The sequence below is a fragment of the Arvicanthis niloticus genome, chromosome 4 (genome assembly GCF_011762505.2).
Source record: "Arvicanthis niloticus isolate mArvNil1 chromosome 4, mArvNil1.pat.X, whole genome shotgun sequence".
NCBI classification, from domain to species: domain Eukaryota; kingdom Metazoa; phylum Chordata; class Mammalia; order Rodentia; family Muridae; genus Arvicanthis; species Arvicanthis niloticus.
The window spans coordinates 65167701-65184487 of NC_047661.1; the positions used below are offsets into that span (position 1 = coordinate 65167701).

General features: G+C 43.0%; 1 protein-coding gene and 1 long non-coding RNA gene across 5 annotated transcripts in view; one reads left to right on the top strand and one right to left on the bottom strand.

Annotated features, from left to right (window-relative positions):
• LOC117706681 (uncharacterized) overlaps nucleotides 1-11039 on the top strand; it is a 13764-nt gene extending 2725 nt beyond the window's left edge. Inside the window, exons 2-6 of the long non-coding RNA XR_004606599.2 lie at nucleotides 7566-7734; nucleotides 7834-7904; nucleotides 8772-8832; nucleotides 9416-9577; nucleotides 10822-11039. This is a non-coding gene — a long non-coding RNA (uncharacterized LOC117706681). The remainder of the gene's footprint in view (nucleotides 1-7565; nucleotides 7735-7833; nucleotides 7905-8771; nucleotides 8833-9415; nucleotides 9578-10821) is intronic.
• Nucleotides 1-16787, bottom strand: part of Fhip1a (FHF complex subunit HOOK interacting protein 1A) — a 235797-nt gene that overhangs the window by 29410 nt on the left and 189600 nt on the right. For all 4 annotated transcript variants that reach the window (XM_076932600.1, XM_034499684.2, XM_076932598.1 and 1 more), the window contains 2 exons: nucleotides 4932-5099; nucleotides 414-493 (listed from right to left, as the gene is read on the bottom strand). In XM_076932600.1, the coding sequence (XP_076788715.1) occupies nucleotides 414-493; nucleotides 4932-5099 (248 nt within the window). The remainder of the gene's footprint in view (nucleotides 1-413; nucleotides 494-4931; nucleotides 5100-16787) is intronic.

Here is a 16787-nt window from a genome sequence, read left to right on the forward strand (position 1 = left end):
TACTAAAGAAAAGGCTGAAGATTATATTCAAGTGTTTTATATTTGAAAAAGTTGTTTTTTTTTAATAACAAGGGTCCCTTAAGAGGGCAAACCCCAAAAGGGTACCTCAGGAGGATGAAGTTCAGCCATGACCCCAGAGAGCTTTACTTAGTTATTGCAAACTTTCCCAACATTCTCCTTATTGTTTTCAGGGATACATTTATAATATAATACAAATGTCCCCACTAAAAGCTTTCTATAATAAAACAAAACGAACTTTGGTAAATAACACCAAGAAGATTAAACTGGCTCTCTTAATAATTTTCCTCCTCACAGGCAAGATCCTTGCCTCATTCACACGATCACAGTGAAACACAACAGCAGCAGTACAGAGGAAACGTTTCTTTCACGAGAACAAAACGACAGAAGCTCACCTTAAAACTAGCTGCAACATCACGTCTTCACAGTGTAGCCCGATGAGAGTTCTGAACAGCGCCAAGGACACCACACAAAGCTGGGGACAATCAACACAGGCTGTGTCAGTGTCAGCCAGGGAACGCCACCAACAGGTGACAAAGAACTCAAAATTACAGAACAAAATGGTTTCTGTATCCCTGGAAGTTTTCATAAAACACACATTGCTGCCAGGAACAAACATATTCAGTATCCCAGTTCCCCTGGGGAAGAGTTGGCTAGAGACCCAGTGCCCGCCTCAGAGATGCTCGTGCTCAGACTGAGAATCTTCAAAGATGCGGATGACAGGAATGTGCCCCTTCAACTCCTAACACACACACACACACACACACAAAATCTTCTCTATTTCATCTTCAGACAATTTATACTTCTAAGTTGTCTTCAAATGTGACACTGGTTATTTACAGGACAGGGCTCACTGGAAAGTACTTATAACCTGGCCAGCTGTCTCCAGAGTTTGCAGCTCCAAGCCTTGATTTTTCTCTTGCTATTGGAGCAAATTTTTCTCTTTGGTTCTATTTCCTATAGTGCTCTGAGTATGGAAATCTACTTTCCTAAGGAGTTCACGCAAAAAAAAAAATTTTTTTTTAAATGAATCTTCTTTTACAAACACATGAATTCTTTCAATGCCTATTTCCTAAAATAGGAATGATCAAACAGAGAAATGTCCAATTACAAAAATCACTGCAGCTTCCATATCATAGGCTGTCATCAACCTATCAGGTCATTTAAGTAATTTAGACTCCTCCATCTTTGTAGAGGAGAGTAAATGCTAGTTTGTATTCTAGGCAGGATGACCTTATGCCAGCAAAGGTATTGTAAAGAAAGAGCTGTCTTTGAGCTGACTTCAAACATCTTTGCTCAGGGTCGTGACAGACTTAGGCAGTCAGACACAACACACTCTCTCCCATTCCAAGGTACTGTATGTGATGGTCTGAATAGGTATGACCCCCACAGACTCCTGTGTTTGAATACCTGGCCCTTAGGCATCATTAGGAGGTGTGGCCTTGTTGGAATAGGTGTGGCCTTGTTGGAATAGGTGTGGCCTTGCTGGAGGAAGTGTGTCACTGCAGGGTTGGGCTATGCCCAGAGTGACAGTCTCCTTCTGTGGCCTGTGGATCAAGATGTAGAACTCTCAGCTCCTTCTCCAGCACCATGTCTGCCTACCATGCTGCCAGGCTTCCAACTCTGATGATAACAGACTGTAAGCCAGACCCAATGAAATGTTTGTCTTTATAAGAGTTGCCTTGCTCACAGTGTCTGTTCACAGCAATAAAACCTCAAGACCTCCCCTTACCTGAAATGCCTTTTCCTGCTTCCTCTGAGACTTAGCCTGGAATCACCTCTCCCTGGGAACCCTTTCTGTTCTTTCTCATGAGACAGCCACCCAACACTTTCCCAGTCTCAAATAGCTATTCTGCTTATCTATTGCCATAGTAACCCCTGCCAATCACTGTCAAGGTGCTTGGCAAGAGGTGTGTTTCTTTGAATAACTGAGCTGTAGGAGTTCTTTATTCTATGTACAAGTATTTTATATGATTTAAAACTTCCCAACTATTCTGTGGATTGTCTTTTCAAGTTTGTTTATTTATTCAATTTATTATTTCAATCATGTTTATTTATTACTCGAAACTATTATTGTTGTACATGTGTGCATGCTCTGTGTGGGCACACATTCCACTATGCACACATGGATGTCACAGGACAGCAGAGGAGAGTCAGTCCTCTCCTTCCACCTTTAGGAGATGTCCATGGATTGAACTGAGGTAACCAGCTTCACACAGTGACAACCTTTACCCACTGAGCCATCTCACTGGATCTTAATTTAGATTTGTTTCTGAAATACGGTCTTGCTTTGTAACCCAGGCTAGCTTCCAACTTGTGATACTTCTGCCTCGGGTTCCAGAACGCTAGGCTCAGGGGCACTACACTTCGTTTCCATGTCTTAGTATCCTTAAAACACTAAGGAGCTTCATCTTGAATATGCCCAGTTTTGTCTGATTTGTCTTTTGTTGCTCATGGTTTTGGTATCATCTTAGAAACCACTGCCATGACTACACAGATTTTCTTGTTTTCTTTAAACTTTAAGTCTTTGGGTCATTTTGACTTAATGTTTGTTTATCATATGGGTTAGTAATTCAATTCCATTCTTTTTGCCTCATGATCTCTTTTTCTTTAGTTGTTTTACACACACATGTGTGTGCATGCACGTGCACACTCACACATGCAAGTGTGTATATGTTCCTAAGCACATAAATATAACCTGCTCTGTCCATCTAATGTTCCATATACGTGATCTCAGGACCTACTTTTTATAAACTGATGCCCAGTTGTCTCTTTTTCAAGTTTGTTGTGGCTATTCTGGAAACTTTGGGTTTCTGTGTGAATTTTAGAATCAGCCTATCAGTCTCAACAAAGGCTAATTGGTTTTATAGTGAACAAATTCTAATTGTAGGTTAATTTGGGTAATACTTTTATAGGAACAATATCAAGTCTTCCAGCCTATGAACATAGGATGTTTCTGCACTTATTTAATTCTTTGATTTTTTTTCCCAAAACATTTGTAGCTTTGCATTATGTTTTACACTTCTTTTGCGAAATTCCTTCCCAATTATTTTATAACTGTTGACATTATTATAAATGATCTTAATTTGATTTTTATATGGCTCACTGTGAGGCTTAGTGTTAACTGCCAACTTGAAAGAATCTAAAATCACCTGGGAGATAAACCTCTGGACATGTGTGTATATGTGTGTATATGTGTCGAGGGTCGGGTATCTTAATAAGCTTGGTTGCTGTTGGTGAGGCAAGGGAACCTGAACCTAGCCTCAACGTCCACGCAGCCACCCTCTCTGTTCCTGACATGGATGTGACTGTGACAGCCATTTCAGGCTCCTGCTGCCTGGAGGCCCTACCATGATGAACTCTACTTTGAAATGTAAGCTAAGAAGTAAACCTTTCCTCCTTCAAGTAACTGTGTTTGTCAGAATGTTTTATCATAGTAACAGAAAAAAGAAGCGTTAAAACACTCACTATCATATAAAAATAGAATTGATCTTGCAATGAAATTGTATTTTTGCAGCCTTGCTGAATCATTACGAGTTCTAATGCTTCTTTTTAGCTCATTCCTTAGATTTTCGTTTTGTTTTGCATATAAGATCATGTTATCTAAAAATCAAGCAGCTTTAATTTTAATCTGGGTCTTTGCTTAATTACATGAACAGAGCACTGTGCTTAAATAATTAATAAGCACACCCTTACCTGAAGGGAACACTTTCTCTTTTAAGTTTTAGTTCGAGTTTTCATAGATCCTCCCTCAGCTTAGGGAAGTCCTTACTATTCTGATTTGTTGTGTCTGGAAATCATCATTCTACTCTGGCTTTGTAAGCTTGACTACGTTCTTTCTATCTATTTGCCACAGGCAAACACAGGCAAGCAGTTTGTGATTTGGTTACTGGTGTACTGTCTTTTTGCTACTGAATGTAATGTCCTCAAGGTTCATCCATGTTTGCAACAACTCAAAGGAACCTCCCCTTTCCCTTTGTAATTTCTTGGTCTTCTAGGTATTTATGAGTACAGTAAAGCACATATCTACATGCCTGTGGATTCCTCAAATCAATTTTGCTTTTAATTTAAACTCATTGTAGCCAGACAGCATACATTGCATGATGTCAAAGCTTTTACATCCTCTGAGCCTTGCTGTCGGTCTGGCTTGAGAAGGCTGACTGTGCACCCTGCTGCTATCGGGTCAACTGTTAAATGAAATTTTCCCCTAGTATAACACTTTAATTTTCGTAATTTTTTTTCACACAATTTTTCTTTATTGGGACAGTGCCCTGCTATGTAGCCCAAGCTACCCTCAGGTTCGCAGACTTCCCGCCTCAGTCTCCTAAGTACTGGATTACAGTACTCTGCCACCATTTGTGCCTCTTGACTACAAATACATATAGTACATGTATTTATATATGTGTATGTTATATACAATATACATATTTACAAACATGTACAATGTATGTAAAATATAATATATAAAATATATTATGTGTGTGTGTGTGTGTGTATGTTACAGATTTTTTTCCTTAGTAGTTGCCTCTTTTCTTCCAGTAAATTTATCAGACTCTACTTCGGCCTTCCACTAAATTGCTACCTCATGCCCTGACCACTTGTGTTCCCTGGCTCGCCCTGTACCTGAGTCTTTATATGTTCTTAGAATCTTGCTCCTTCAGAAGTGCATTTTGCCAGTTCCACACAAGAAAGCATTGACACGAAAAGAGAAGGGGGGGCAGTGCCACCTCCCTAACAAAGGGACACCTGATAGTTAAAAAATGTTATCAAATTATCTATGTCCACAAAGAAAGAGGATAACAGCTGCAGGAGAAATGGGAAGGGAGGGAGGGAAATATTCATAATTTTATTCCCCAAACTGCTCTTCTCTGGAGTCTGAGTTGAACACATCCTCCCTCAGAAGCTCTCCTTACCCGAAAAGGGGTGTTGATTCGGCTGGTGAGGGTGTCCAGGATGTGGACATTCTCATGCTGGTGCAACAGGATGAAGCGGAGGAAGATCTCCAGGAGCGCTGGCTCAGAGATGCTGCGCAGGAAGAGGTCCAGGTATGCGGTTGTGGTCATGACCTCCTCCACTGTTACCTGTGACCAATGGGGAGAGAACATGGGTGAGCATGGGGCCAGTGGCAGAGAGAGCATGGGTGAGCATCATCTCAGACTGACAGACGCTCACCCCAACACCCCACATCAGCACAGGGACACTTCCATGAAAACTGCTAGCTGGAGCCAACCATATGTCTATGCTACACAACACCTGCCCTGCAGCTCAGGAAGGCGAAGGCAGAGGGAAGGTAGCCATATGCTCTGACGGCTCGAGTCAAACGCAGTTTAAACCCTATAAACGTTTTAGTGCATACTCGAAAATAGTGCAGGAGAGTATGAAAAGTATTTATATGGTTAATAAAGGATTAATTAGAAAGTTTGGTGTAATTTGTCTCATTATTAGTCATTCAATAAACATTTACTGGCATCCTCTAAGTACAAGGAGCTGTAAACGTAAGAACATTCTTTATGTTCAGAACCTGAGCTATAGCAAATCTAATGATAATATAATAAATTGCAACGGAGAGGTAAAGACATGGAGTGCTGCAGATGTTCACTCAGATGTGCTCCTGGAGAGCAGCAAGCCAATATTTTTATAAATGAATACTGCACATAAAGCATTATTTATAAAGTGCTATAAGAACGGATTGCTTAATAGAGCAATGGTGACTTTCTTATAATACAAATTAAGATTTTCTGCCTATGTGCTTTTCCTATAAAGAAAAAAAAAAGTCAGCCTTTCAATGACTCAGACTGGAATTGGATTCTTCACAGAGCCAAGGACTGGAGGGTTAAAGCATCAAAATCCTAGCCTTAAACATTTGTGTATGGAGGGTGTGTGTGGTTGTGATTGTGGAGGTGAGACGTCAATGTCAGGTGCATCCTTTGGTCACTGTAAAACTTGCAAGTTTTTACTTTGGGGGAAGGATACCTTACTGAGCCTGCAGCTTACCTATTCTACTAGGATGGCGAGCAGCCCCTCTGGGATCCACGTGTCTGCTACCCTAGCCATGAGGTACCGACGCACACCGCTACCTAGCACTTTACATGGATGGAGGGAGCAGAACTTAGGTCCTCGTGCTTACATGGCTGCACTTCATTCACCGAGCGTGTCCTTAGCCCTCAACCTTAACCACTGACTCTAAGACTGCATGCTCCCTAGTCTCCTAAAAGCAGATGCAGCAGCTGATCTTCATAGCTAGAGGTCATCACTAGGTTATTAATGTTGAGCACAGAAATATCCACCCTCAAATGCACTGAAACCATCCAACACTCGGCTCATGTTCTGAGGTTCCATACTCTGCAAACGCCTAGCCTCGTCCAGTGTATTCCATTCTAAATGAAGCAGAAAGCAATACTGTCTAAACAAGTGTATCTCCTCTTTCCCAGTTTCTGTTTTATTTCTTCCTCCCTTTGAAAGTGTTCATTATCTCAACCTTCTCTCCCCAGCTCTCCTTACACCTGATACCCCCTCCCTGTTTCCCTCAATCAAGGTGGGCAGGTAGTGGGGTGGTGGGTTAGGATGGGGTTTGGGGAGGGAATCTCTAGGATGTGCCAGAGACTCAGGATGAGGGAAGCCCCAGCAAGTCTATGAGGGTGACTGTAGCTGAGACTCCTAGCAGTGGGGTATATAGAGCCTGAAGTGGCCAACTCCTGTAGCCAGGCAGGACGACTAGTAGGATATAAGGATACCAACCCACCCACAAAAACTTTGACCCAAAATTTGTCCTGACTACAAAAAGTACAGGGACAAAGATGGAGCAGAGACTGTGGGAATGACTAACCAATGACTGGCCCAAGTTGAGACCCATCCCATGGGCAAGAACCAATCCCTGACACTATCAATGATACTCTGTTATACTTGTAGACGGGAGCCTAGCATAACTGTGCTCTGAGGGGCTCCACCCAGCAGCTGACTGATACAGATGCTGGGATCCACAGTCAAACATTAGATGGAGCTCAGGAAGTCTTGTGGAGGAGTTGGGGGAAGGACTGAGAAACTTGGTGGGGATAAGGACTCCACAAAAAGACCAACAGAGTCACCTAACCTGGACCCTTGGGGTTTCTCAGAACCTTAACCACCAACCAAAGAGCATATATGAGCTAGACCTAGACCCTCACACACTTATGTAGCAGATGTGTAGCTTGGCCTTCAACAATAACTGGAGGCTGTCTCTGACTCTGTTGCCTGCCTGTGGATCCTGTTTCCCTAACTGGATTGCCTTGTCTGGCCTCAGTGGGGGAGGGTGGACCTAGTTAATTGACTTAATGTGCCAGGGTGGGATGGTACCTACGGGGCCTCTCCCTTCTCAGAGGGGAAGGGGAGAAATGAGGGGGAAACATGTGCAAGGAGGACTGGGGGGGGCTGTAATTAGGATGTAAAGTGAATTAATTAATTGATTGATTAATTAATTAATGGGGAAAAGTGTTCACTGTCACTGTAATCGTACCAGTAACTGGGCCACTCCCTTCATACTACATTCCTCTTCTCCTTTCAATTTTCAGCTTTAAAAACCTACAGTTTAGAAAACAGATGTCCAGAGCTCTGGAATCAGTGAAGACCGGTCATGAACAGCTGCACTATGGATACAGGCATGGCACTCTCATGTTAGTGGTTTGAATTACTTTTTATAAGTTCTTGGTACTCAGCAGTGTTCTGGAAAGATGAGTCCAGGTGAGTAAAATGTTTCAAACCAGCTGTCTCCTTTCTTTATTCTAATAAATAATGGACTTTATTTATAGTAATGAAGTCCATTTGGATTTGCTCTTTCAGAGTCCCCCGGCACTCCCACAATGGGCACATCTCTGCAGTGTGAACATCACCCTCCTTATGGCTGTAACAGTGTAAGCCTTCAAGCATGCAAAACATCACATGAAGTCATCTGACCACTTTATTTGTTTGTTTGGTTTTTTTTTTCTTCTTTTTTTTTTTTTTTTTTTTGGTTTTTCGAGACAGGGTTTCTCTATGTAGTCCTGGCTGTCCTGGAACTCACTTTGTAGACCAGGCTAGCCTCGAACTCAGAAATCCGCCTGTCTCTGCCTCCCAAGTGCTGGGATTAAAGGCGTGTGCCACCACCGCCCGGCATCTGACCACTTTAATGGGCTCTCTGTAGCCCAAAGGTAATAAAGGAAGAGGAAGCAGAGAAGCATCAACACTGGGGAAGAAAATTCCACAGAGAAAGTGCCCCCTCACAAGCTTCCCTGCCTCTGCAGCTAGCTGCGATGGCCTGGCATGGGACACAGCTAACGCTGTCCTGAGGTCCATACCTACTCAGCCAACTATAGCACACAAAGCTAGGCATACAGAGAACTTCCTCATGGGTGAATGGCAGCTACCCCTCGCAGGTCCAGCAAGTGATATCTGCCAGAGTTGAACGTAACAATTCTTCCATATCTTCTGTACCCCATCTGTGTAAACTGTGTTTGGGACCCCATAAATAAATAAATATGGAGATTGTGGAAATAAGGAATAACAGATGGCTTCTGAATACATAGTTAGCAAAAATAAATGTAAAATAAGATCTATAGACAATCTGAGGTGTTTTGGGTACTCACCCATACTGAATTCTGAGAGTTCACTGCAGCCTGGGTTTTAGACACTTAGCATGGGGACTGTGTATGCTGTCATGCCACACAAGGCCAAGAAACCCTGCTCAGATTCTACACTGTCATACATTATGAACTGTGGTGATTTTGCCCTTTCCCTTACAGAAACACAGCAGTTTGTCTTACGGGAAGATTGTCAATATTCCCTGTCGTTACTCCTCGGCATGTGAGTACAGAAGTTCTGTATCTTTGGATTGCATTACATTAGAATGCTTGCTTGTAGACCCTGCTGTTTGAGTTGTTAACTTGAGTTTCACAGAAAATTTGTTAAATTTTTAATTAAGATTAGGTCAGGATTTCTAACAATTTCTGAAATGATCCTAAGTCACACTGCCACCACTTTGTACTATGTATTTATGTGAAGTGGTATTCTCAGAACTGACAATTATAAAATCAAAGCATCAATCAACTCTGAAAACACTGAAAATGTTCTACATCCTGCAGCATCAAATATTCACTCAAGAATTAATATTTTATGGGAAAATAAATAGGCACAGCCATCAGCATGCAACTTTGATTTCACATTAATAAATGGCAAAATTATATGTGTAATAAATAATTGCTTTTATTTTAATATGATTTATTAATATAAGCATTTGATTTGCTTATCTATTTTATATACCCATGGTGGTAAAATGTGAAATGTCCCCCATAGACTCATATGTTTGAACACTTTGGTGTCTAGTTGGCAGTGCTACTCAGGAGTAGAACCCAGCCCTGACTCCCGCCTTCTCTCTTCCTTTCTTCAGAGTCTATGTGACTGGCTGACTCCTCTGCTGCCACACTTCACACCATGGTGGACTGTGTACCATCCTAACTCTAAGCCAAAACAAACCCATCTCCCCTCTAGCTGTTTCTTGTTGGTTATGACAATGAGAAAAGTAAGAAGTGCACCATGTATCCCGGGTCAGGTAAAACTTCTAAGGCAAAAGGAATTCCAATTAGTAAACATCTAAGAAGTCTTGCTCTACCCGTGTCCTAGAGGCACAGGAAATGGATGCTCTTCCATCTGATTCCTTTTTGTTCTCTCTCTCTCTCTCTCTCTCTCTCTCTCTCTCTCTCTCTCTCTCTGTGTGTGTGTGTGTGTATGTGTGTGTGTGTGTGTGTGTGTGTGTGTGAGAGAGAGAGAGAGAGAGAGAGAGAGAGAGAGAGATTGTGCATGCACAAGTGCCTCGGTGAATGGAATTCTACTCGACCCCTGCTGTGCTAGCATTGTCCAGTATGCTACACTCTCATCCCTTAGCTTTTGGCACAGCCTCCCGGTATGAACCAAGTAAACTCTGATCGTCTTCCTGACTTAGCCTCCCAAGTGATGCTGTCTAACTGTTATCCTCCTGCCTTAGGCTCCAAAGCATTGAGACCACAGGTGTGCATGCTACTGCACTTGGATGTAGACACATTTTTTAGTGAGGATCGCCAAAAATAATCAATGCCACTAAACAGAGCTAAACAGGAAGCGATGCTCAGCTTCAAACATGGAGTCCTACTATGCACGTCAAACATGGAGTCGTACTATGCACGTCCCCTTACCTACAACATCAGGGGTGGCTGGCATAAATCTCAACCCAAATGATGAAGGCAAACAATCTAAATAGAAAAGAGTCGAGAGTGAGAGCTTTCCAAATGGGCTGGATGTCACTTTACCAAGCACTGATGGCCTGACACACCCCGAAGCAGCAGCAGCAGCAGCAGCAGCAGCAGCAGCAGCAGCAGCTTTCCCCACTGGGTTACACGTGACCTTCCTAAGCTCAAAAGCCCAGCAATCAACTCACTAGAATCCAAGTCTGTCCTGGGGCCAACATGAAAGGGCGTTGAGTGGCTATTGTTTACTACTCTTAGGCTGGATAAATTAAAAGATTTTATTTCTTTTTAGAAATCAAAGCTGTCATTAATAAGCTAAGAGGATTTAAGGAAGCACTTGGGGGGCAGCATTTACATAACATGCTATAAATATTAACAACCCAATCCCATTAGCTATCAGCTGTAAACTCTTTACAGATTGAGGTCACACTTACCTTAAGCTAACACCCCAACCAGGGAGACCTAGTTCCCTTCTTCCATCTCTTCCCCACTGTATACTTCAGATCCTTTTATCCCAGAAAATCTTCCCTTGCCCCATTATCATTCTCTTTGAAACTTCTTCTAATCCTCCCAGACAGGCAACATCCTTAATGAGGATAAAGACTAAGATCCTATGTGTGATCACTGGAAAGCTAACGATAGCCACGGACGAAAGACACTTCACCACAGGAATGCACAGAGGAACCTTCTGCTGGGGCCCCAGTGCGGCATCAGCACAGAAGTGACAATGATGAAGGACAATGAGCTGGAGCAGAAGGACAGAAGGACCTTTTGAATCACAAGATGATCAGTATCTACCTTGTTCTATAAAGGGTGTTGGGCAACTACCAACTTACACGAAAATAGCCAGCTATACAAATCTACTTGCTGTTTAAATCAACAATGTCTACACGTAAGCATAGTTCGGGAATTCCATCCACTCCAAAGAGATAAGAGAAAGACCTTGATAAGATAAAGAGAGCTGTAAACAGGAGGAATGCGCCTGCTGCCAAGGCACTCCCTGCCTGCTCCCCAGGCCAAGTACTAGGACAGAGGCCTGCCTTGGGTACTTGGTTTTATGACTGCCAGTCTAATGTAGTCCATCCTTTGAAGCTAATCTTTCTTTATCCACATCCTTCATCTTCCTTTAGCCCTTGTTTGCTTCTTTCTCCAGGCCAGCTGCGTTTGCCAGCACCTTAAAGTTGTGTGTTCTGAAAAATACAGCTTGAGACTGGGTGAGCGAATTCAATTTGCTGGTTCACTAATGATTTAGACCATTTTCAAATAGAAAACATTAGTGTAGCCTGCATGTAGTAAAGGCAAGTACTGTTCTGTGAAACTTGGGCATCTATCTATCTATCTATCTATCTATCTCATTAGAAATACAGACAAATTGCAATACATTGTGTGCAGGTGCTTTGCTGGCATACCCTAGAATTACAACATGCCAGTGTCCAAAAACCTGACTGAGAAGCAAAGTTATCCAACAAATACTGCATTAACACAGTTCTGACCTGCTGTGCCAGCCCATCACCTACCTGCCATCCGTGCCTGGCTACAACTCAGCAAAGTGCACAGGGTTACCCTGGCTTTCTGAACAGGATGGCAACTGAATTTATAGTCCGCCTACTTCTGTTCATCTTAGTCTAGAAGCTCTAGAAGTATATTTTTTATTATTATTCTTATTTCAAGCTTTTCAAAAATGGACCAAATAGACAGCTTGTTTTCTTTTAAAAAGGAGGTGGATGGATATCACATTCTACTTCTACAAAGTCAAAACTCTATACAAAACAAAAAGGTCCAGTCATCATGCCCGCAATTGCAGCAGCACATTAACTTGATATGTAGGAGTGAAATTGAGCGTATAGACACCCTGACCCTTCTGTAATCAGCTCTAGTTGGATGATCCCATTTGCATCTAAATTAGCGCCAGAGTCCTCTCTGCAACGGCAGGTTTATATGTGTCTTGAAAAATAAATTTCCCACCTGCTAACTGTTTCTTTGTGATCCAGTCACATTGGGGCAAACAGATGGATCCTACCTTCTGTCACTCAGAAGGGTGGCAGGCAGTGGGGGTCAGGTGACTATGACATACATCCTCTATAAAATAGAAGCCACCTTTCTCTGATGTCAGAGGAGAGAACTAACTAGCTGGTTCCATAGGTCAGTGATGAATACTTGTACTTCATGATTCTAACGAGTGTGGAGAAACAGTGTGGACCAGCAGAAGAAGGGAGACTTGTTACATCACAGGAAACAGAAGTGAGAAAGTCTTTCCTGAATTTATTCTGGAGCCCACAAGTAGGCTTGTCCACTGTGGGCAGCTAAGGGCAGCCACTGGATGGCTCCTCACAGCTACCTCTTCCTAAGAACACACACTACCCGGAAACACACTCAAGTACAAAAGGGAAGACAGACACTCTGGTTCCCAGAGAGTGGCCCACCCCAAACTTCAGCCAAAAATCCGGAACAGAAAACATTCGATTACTCAAGGTCTGAAAACAGTCTGAGTTGATGAATCAGGCCCCCCTCCTGTCTCCCTTCTGCTCCTCCACCTTAAGGCCACACAGTATACTGATGCCATTGCCAGAGGCAGGCTGAGAAGGATGAAGGTGACATTCAAATTATTAAGTTGAGTTACTTACTCCCAAAATATTTTTGAAAGGAGGAAATGAAGGAGAGAGCTTGTGAGGGTGTCTGCACCATATTCTAAGGAAACTACTTTTAAAAATAAAGCCTGCCCGCGTTTCTTCAAAGCATCTGTAACACATTAAATAAGTCAGCAGGGACAGCAGATGCTCAGTGGGTCAGTGCTTGCTCCCAAGCCTGACAACTGAGTTTGATCCCGGGTACCCACACAGTAGGAGAAGAGAACTGGTACCTGCAAGTTGTTCTCTGGCCTTTGCACTTGGGACATGGCATGCATGTGAGCACATATACACACAAATAATAAATATAATAAATGAATGTGCACACACACATCTATCTCTCTGTCTGTCCGTGTGTCTACATGTCTGTGTAAACGTATATTACCTGGTAGAAGAGGGAAACAGCCCCAGTGTGATGAATGAATACCTCTCCATCTATCCATTGGAAAGTAGGGCTGGGGACGGCACTAAGACACACTCCAGGGGGCAGTGTGGTACTTTCAAGGCTGAAGGTTTCCTCACTGAGGCAGTTCTGGTCTCAGCTGGCCCAGACTACAAGCATAGGGATGAACATTGTTCTTTCCCATCACCTCTATCCCACAGGTACCTGAATTATCTGGGACCTGATCAACCTTTTCTCTACACCCATTCTGTTTTCAGTGTAGCTAAAGATGACCTGCCATGCATACTGCTGACCGTCATGGAGATGGCGCCTTCAGGCTTCCTAACTTTACCCACATCAAAGGAATGGCCAGTCCTCTTCAACAAACATATGCTGAACACATTGAAAAGTCAGCACTTAGTGGTGGGGATGGAAAGACAGCCCAAACACTATTCTAAGTGTACTGTACACAAAGGCCAGAACACTGGGGTATTCTAAGACCTGGGCTTAGATTTGAACCAGGCATTAGGGAGTCATGTGAGCCTTGAAGAGAATGATTGCCAGCCCTGAGCAGACAGTGGACTTTAGAAAGAGCATAGGTGGGCAGACTCAGATTCAAACCTAACAGGTTTTACTGTATGAACTACACAGTGCCATTTAATCTCTGAGCTGCTTCCTCCTCTGTAAAATGGGAGTAGCTACTCTCTCAAAGTATCTGAGAATTAACGACAAATGCACAAAGAGGACTGACAGGAAAAATACCTATTGTTTTCTGAGTTGGGGTGTCCATTTAGAATAATCTAAATGAGGGTGGGGGAAGAGGGGTACTGGTGACAAATGGAAGGAAATGTGCTTCTATAAGTGCACTTGGCAGTATTCTGTAGAATTAGGAGGGTCTGGGGTAGTTGTGACAGAAGAGATCAGAGGACTCCAAAGAGTAAATGTATCCTAGAAGAGGATGGTATTACAGGGGACACTGGATTCTCTAAAACATTCTTTTTTTCCTGTTTGCCATGGGCATCTATTTATAGATCGTTCTAATCCCCAGGACCAGTTAAACAATAATTTAGAGAAGAAACAATGGTGTTATTGCCAACAAACAATGGCCACGTCTGAGAGGCCTCTGCTAACATGACAGCTGGCCAAGCCATTCTTATAATACCAACATGGTAAACCACAGACCAACCCCCAACTCTCTGGAGGAATTAGCAATGGGCTACTTTCAAAGCTTCTTGTACTGCATCATATGCATGTTATTTATACCCCCTAGTTTCATAATGTGATTTAGCAGACTATAATTTAATATATGATTCAGTATAACTAAACTTCATCTAATAGAGTTTGGCTACTGAGATACTCCAAGCCAAGAATGATGTCACATGCCAGTCATCCTAGCATGTGGGAGGCCAAGGCAGAGGACATGAGTTCAAAGAGGCTAGCCTGGGTTGCATGGGAATTTAGGGCACCCTATATACAAAGGGAAAGACAGAAGGAGGGAGGGAGGGAGGGTGTACTGCACGTAGTACATAAGAGTGAACTTCACAGTCTGACTCTGAGCCAGAGTTGGTGAGGAGACTGCGGTGAGAGTAACTCACAAGCAAAGATGGGAGGACTGTTCCAAAACCAACATCCTCCATCTCTTTGTTTACTAATTGAGAAATACTCTTGATCTTGGACTCAAATTTACTATTTGCAACATGAGAAGTGATAAGAGCATCACTGTCCCTTGGTTGCTGAATGTTCCCTGTATAGTTAAGGAATCTGCTGAACATATTATTTCAGTTCGTGGCATCCATACAAGCTTTTGAGAACTGACTCCAACAACCCAGGTAGAAGAAAAATGTCCCTCATAGAAAGGCAGTTCCTCCAAGAACAGGATTAGAGAAGAAAGGTAATCTGAGGCTGGACCACAGAGCCAACAACATGGTGGATAAGTGTGGTCCAAATGCAATTTTCCTCTTATACCAATCTCCTCCACTTCCATTGTTCTGACGAAATCAGTGTCATTTCCAGTTTTCTTCATATATTATCCTTCTTCTATGACTGCCAATTTTTTGCAGAAACACGTACATCTGACCCACTGGGCCAATTCTCAAAGAACATGGCGCAGTGTCAAGTGCTCAGACATACTCAACAAATAGACTGAGATAGACATGGGGAGATCTGTCATAAAAAAAGAGAAAAAGAAAAGAAAACTTGGTGTCCCCGGCCTGTGTTGGGGCTGCCTCATTGGTATGGTAGGTAGTTAGGTTCATCTACTGATTACCTGAGTAGCAGAAAACTCATGTATGGTGAATAGTATTTCACTGACATCACAGAGCCTAACTCAGGCCATGCTCTTGAATGAGAACAAGTCAGAAGAGTGACTCACTGGGTAAAGAGATGCTTCCTTGGGCCTTTCCTCCATTTCTCTTCCAGATTAACACAGCATCCCTATTCAATTCTGGGAAAGCTGATTCCCAACTCATGAGTGGAAGGGAAACGTCTGGGCGAAAGTCTCAGGCAGCAGAGGACAGGACGGCAGAGTCGCATCTTGTGCCTGTACTTCCCCCCCAGACTCTATCTGCCTGCTGGGCTAAGTGCATCATTTGGGGGTGGAATTTTATATTTAGACCAATTTTCCCAGGCACAAAAACAAGCTCTGATAACAAAAGACAAATTTCACTCCTGGCTTATTTTCCATGAACGACAAAGAAATCTCCTCACAATGGAGAAACAGAAACCACACAGGTGTCTGCCAGAACAAATTCAATAATTCCAGTCATTGTGGTTATTTTCCTCCGTTATCCACAAACCTGCTCATCATCTGGCACTGGATAGTCACAGCAGAGCATCTCATCAGAATGCAAGTCAAACAGAAACAAGGGGCAGGCAGCCTTTAATACAGGAAGCCAGCATGGGGCAAGAGACAGCCATGGCAAGATAGTAAGAAGCAGGCCAACCCCCTCCTCTGGGCTCCTCGCCCTCCGTTTTCTTACAACTCGCCTGAAGACAAACTCACAGGGAGTTTTCTGCTGATCAATTTTGAATGTTCTCTTAGGATGGTGCAAGGGGAAGAATAAAGGATTCACACCAAACTTGAGAGCAGATCTTTCCCTCTTGTGTCTGCACTTGTTTCCGAGGTGAACACCACCTGGCTTCCATTGATAAGGCAGGGTTTTGTGTGAGTTTTGTTTGGTGTCTTCTGTGTGAGGGACGGTGAAGTCCTCTGTGCCCTTGTTGGGATTAAAGAGAGAAATCTAATTTCCCACTTCAAATCAGAAGTCACTGAAAGTTTAATTTCTTCTCCTACAATGGGAGACAGCCCAGCAGATAGAATGGCATTACCTGCCTCAGACTCTAAAACGGGAACTCTGTGCTCGTCTGTGTGGGGAGACAGTAGATACACTTGGTCACCTAACTTCTGTGATTCTAAAAATAGTAAGGTCAGGCAAGTCCTGGAGCTGAAGGGACAGAATCAGGCACATCTACGGGAAATTGCTTAACGCCACCTGTAGGCTTCCAGACACACCCACCTCTGAACCAACAGCA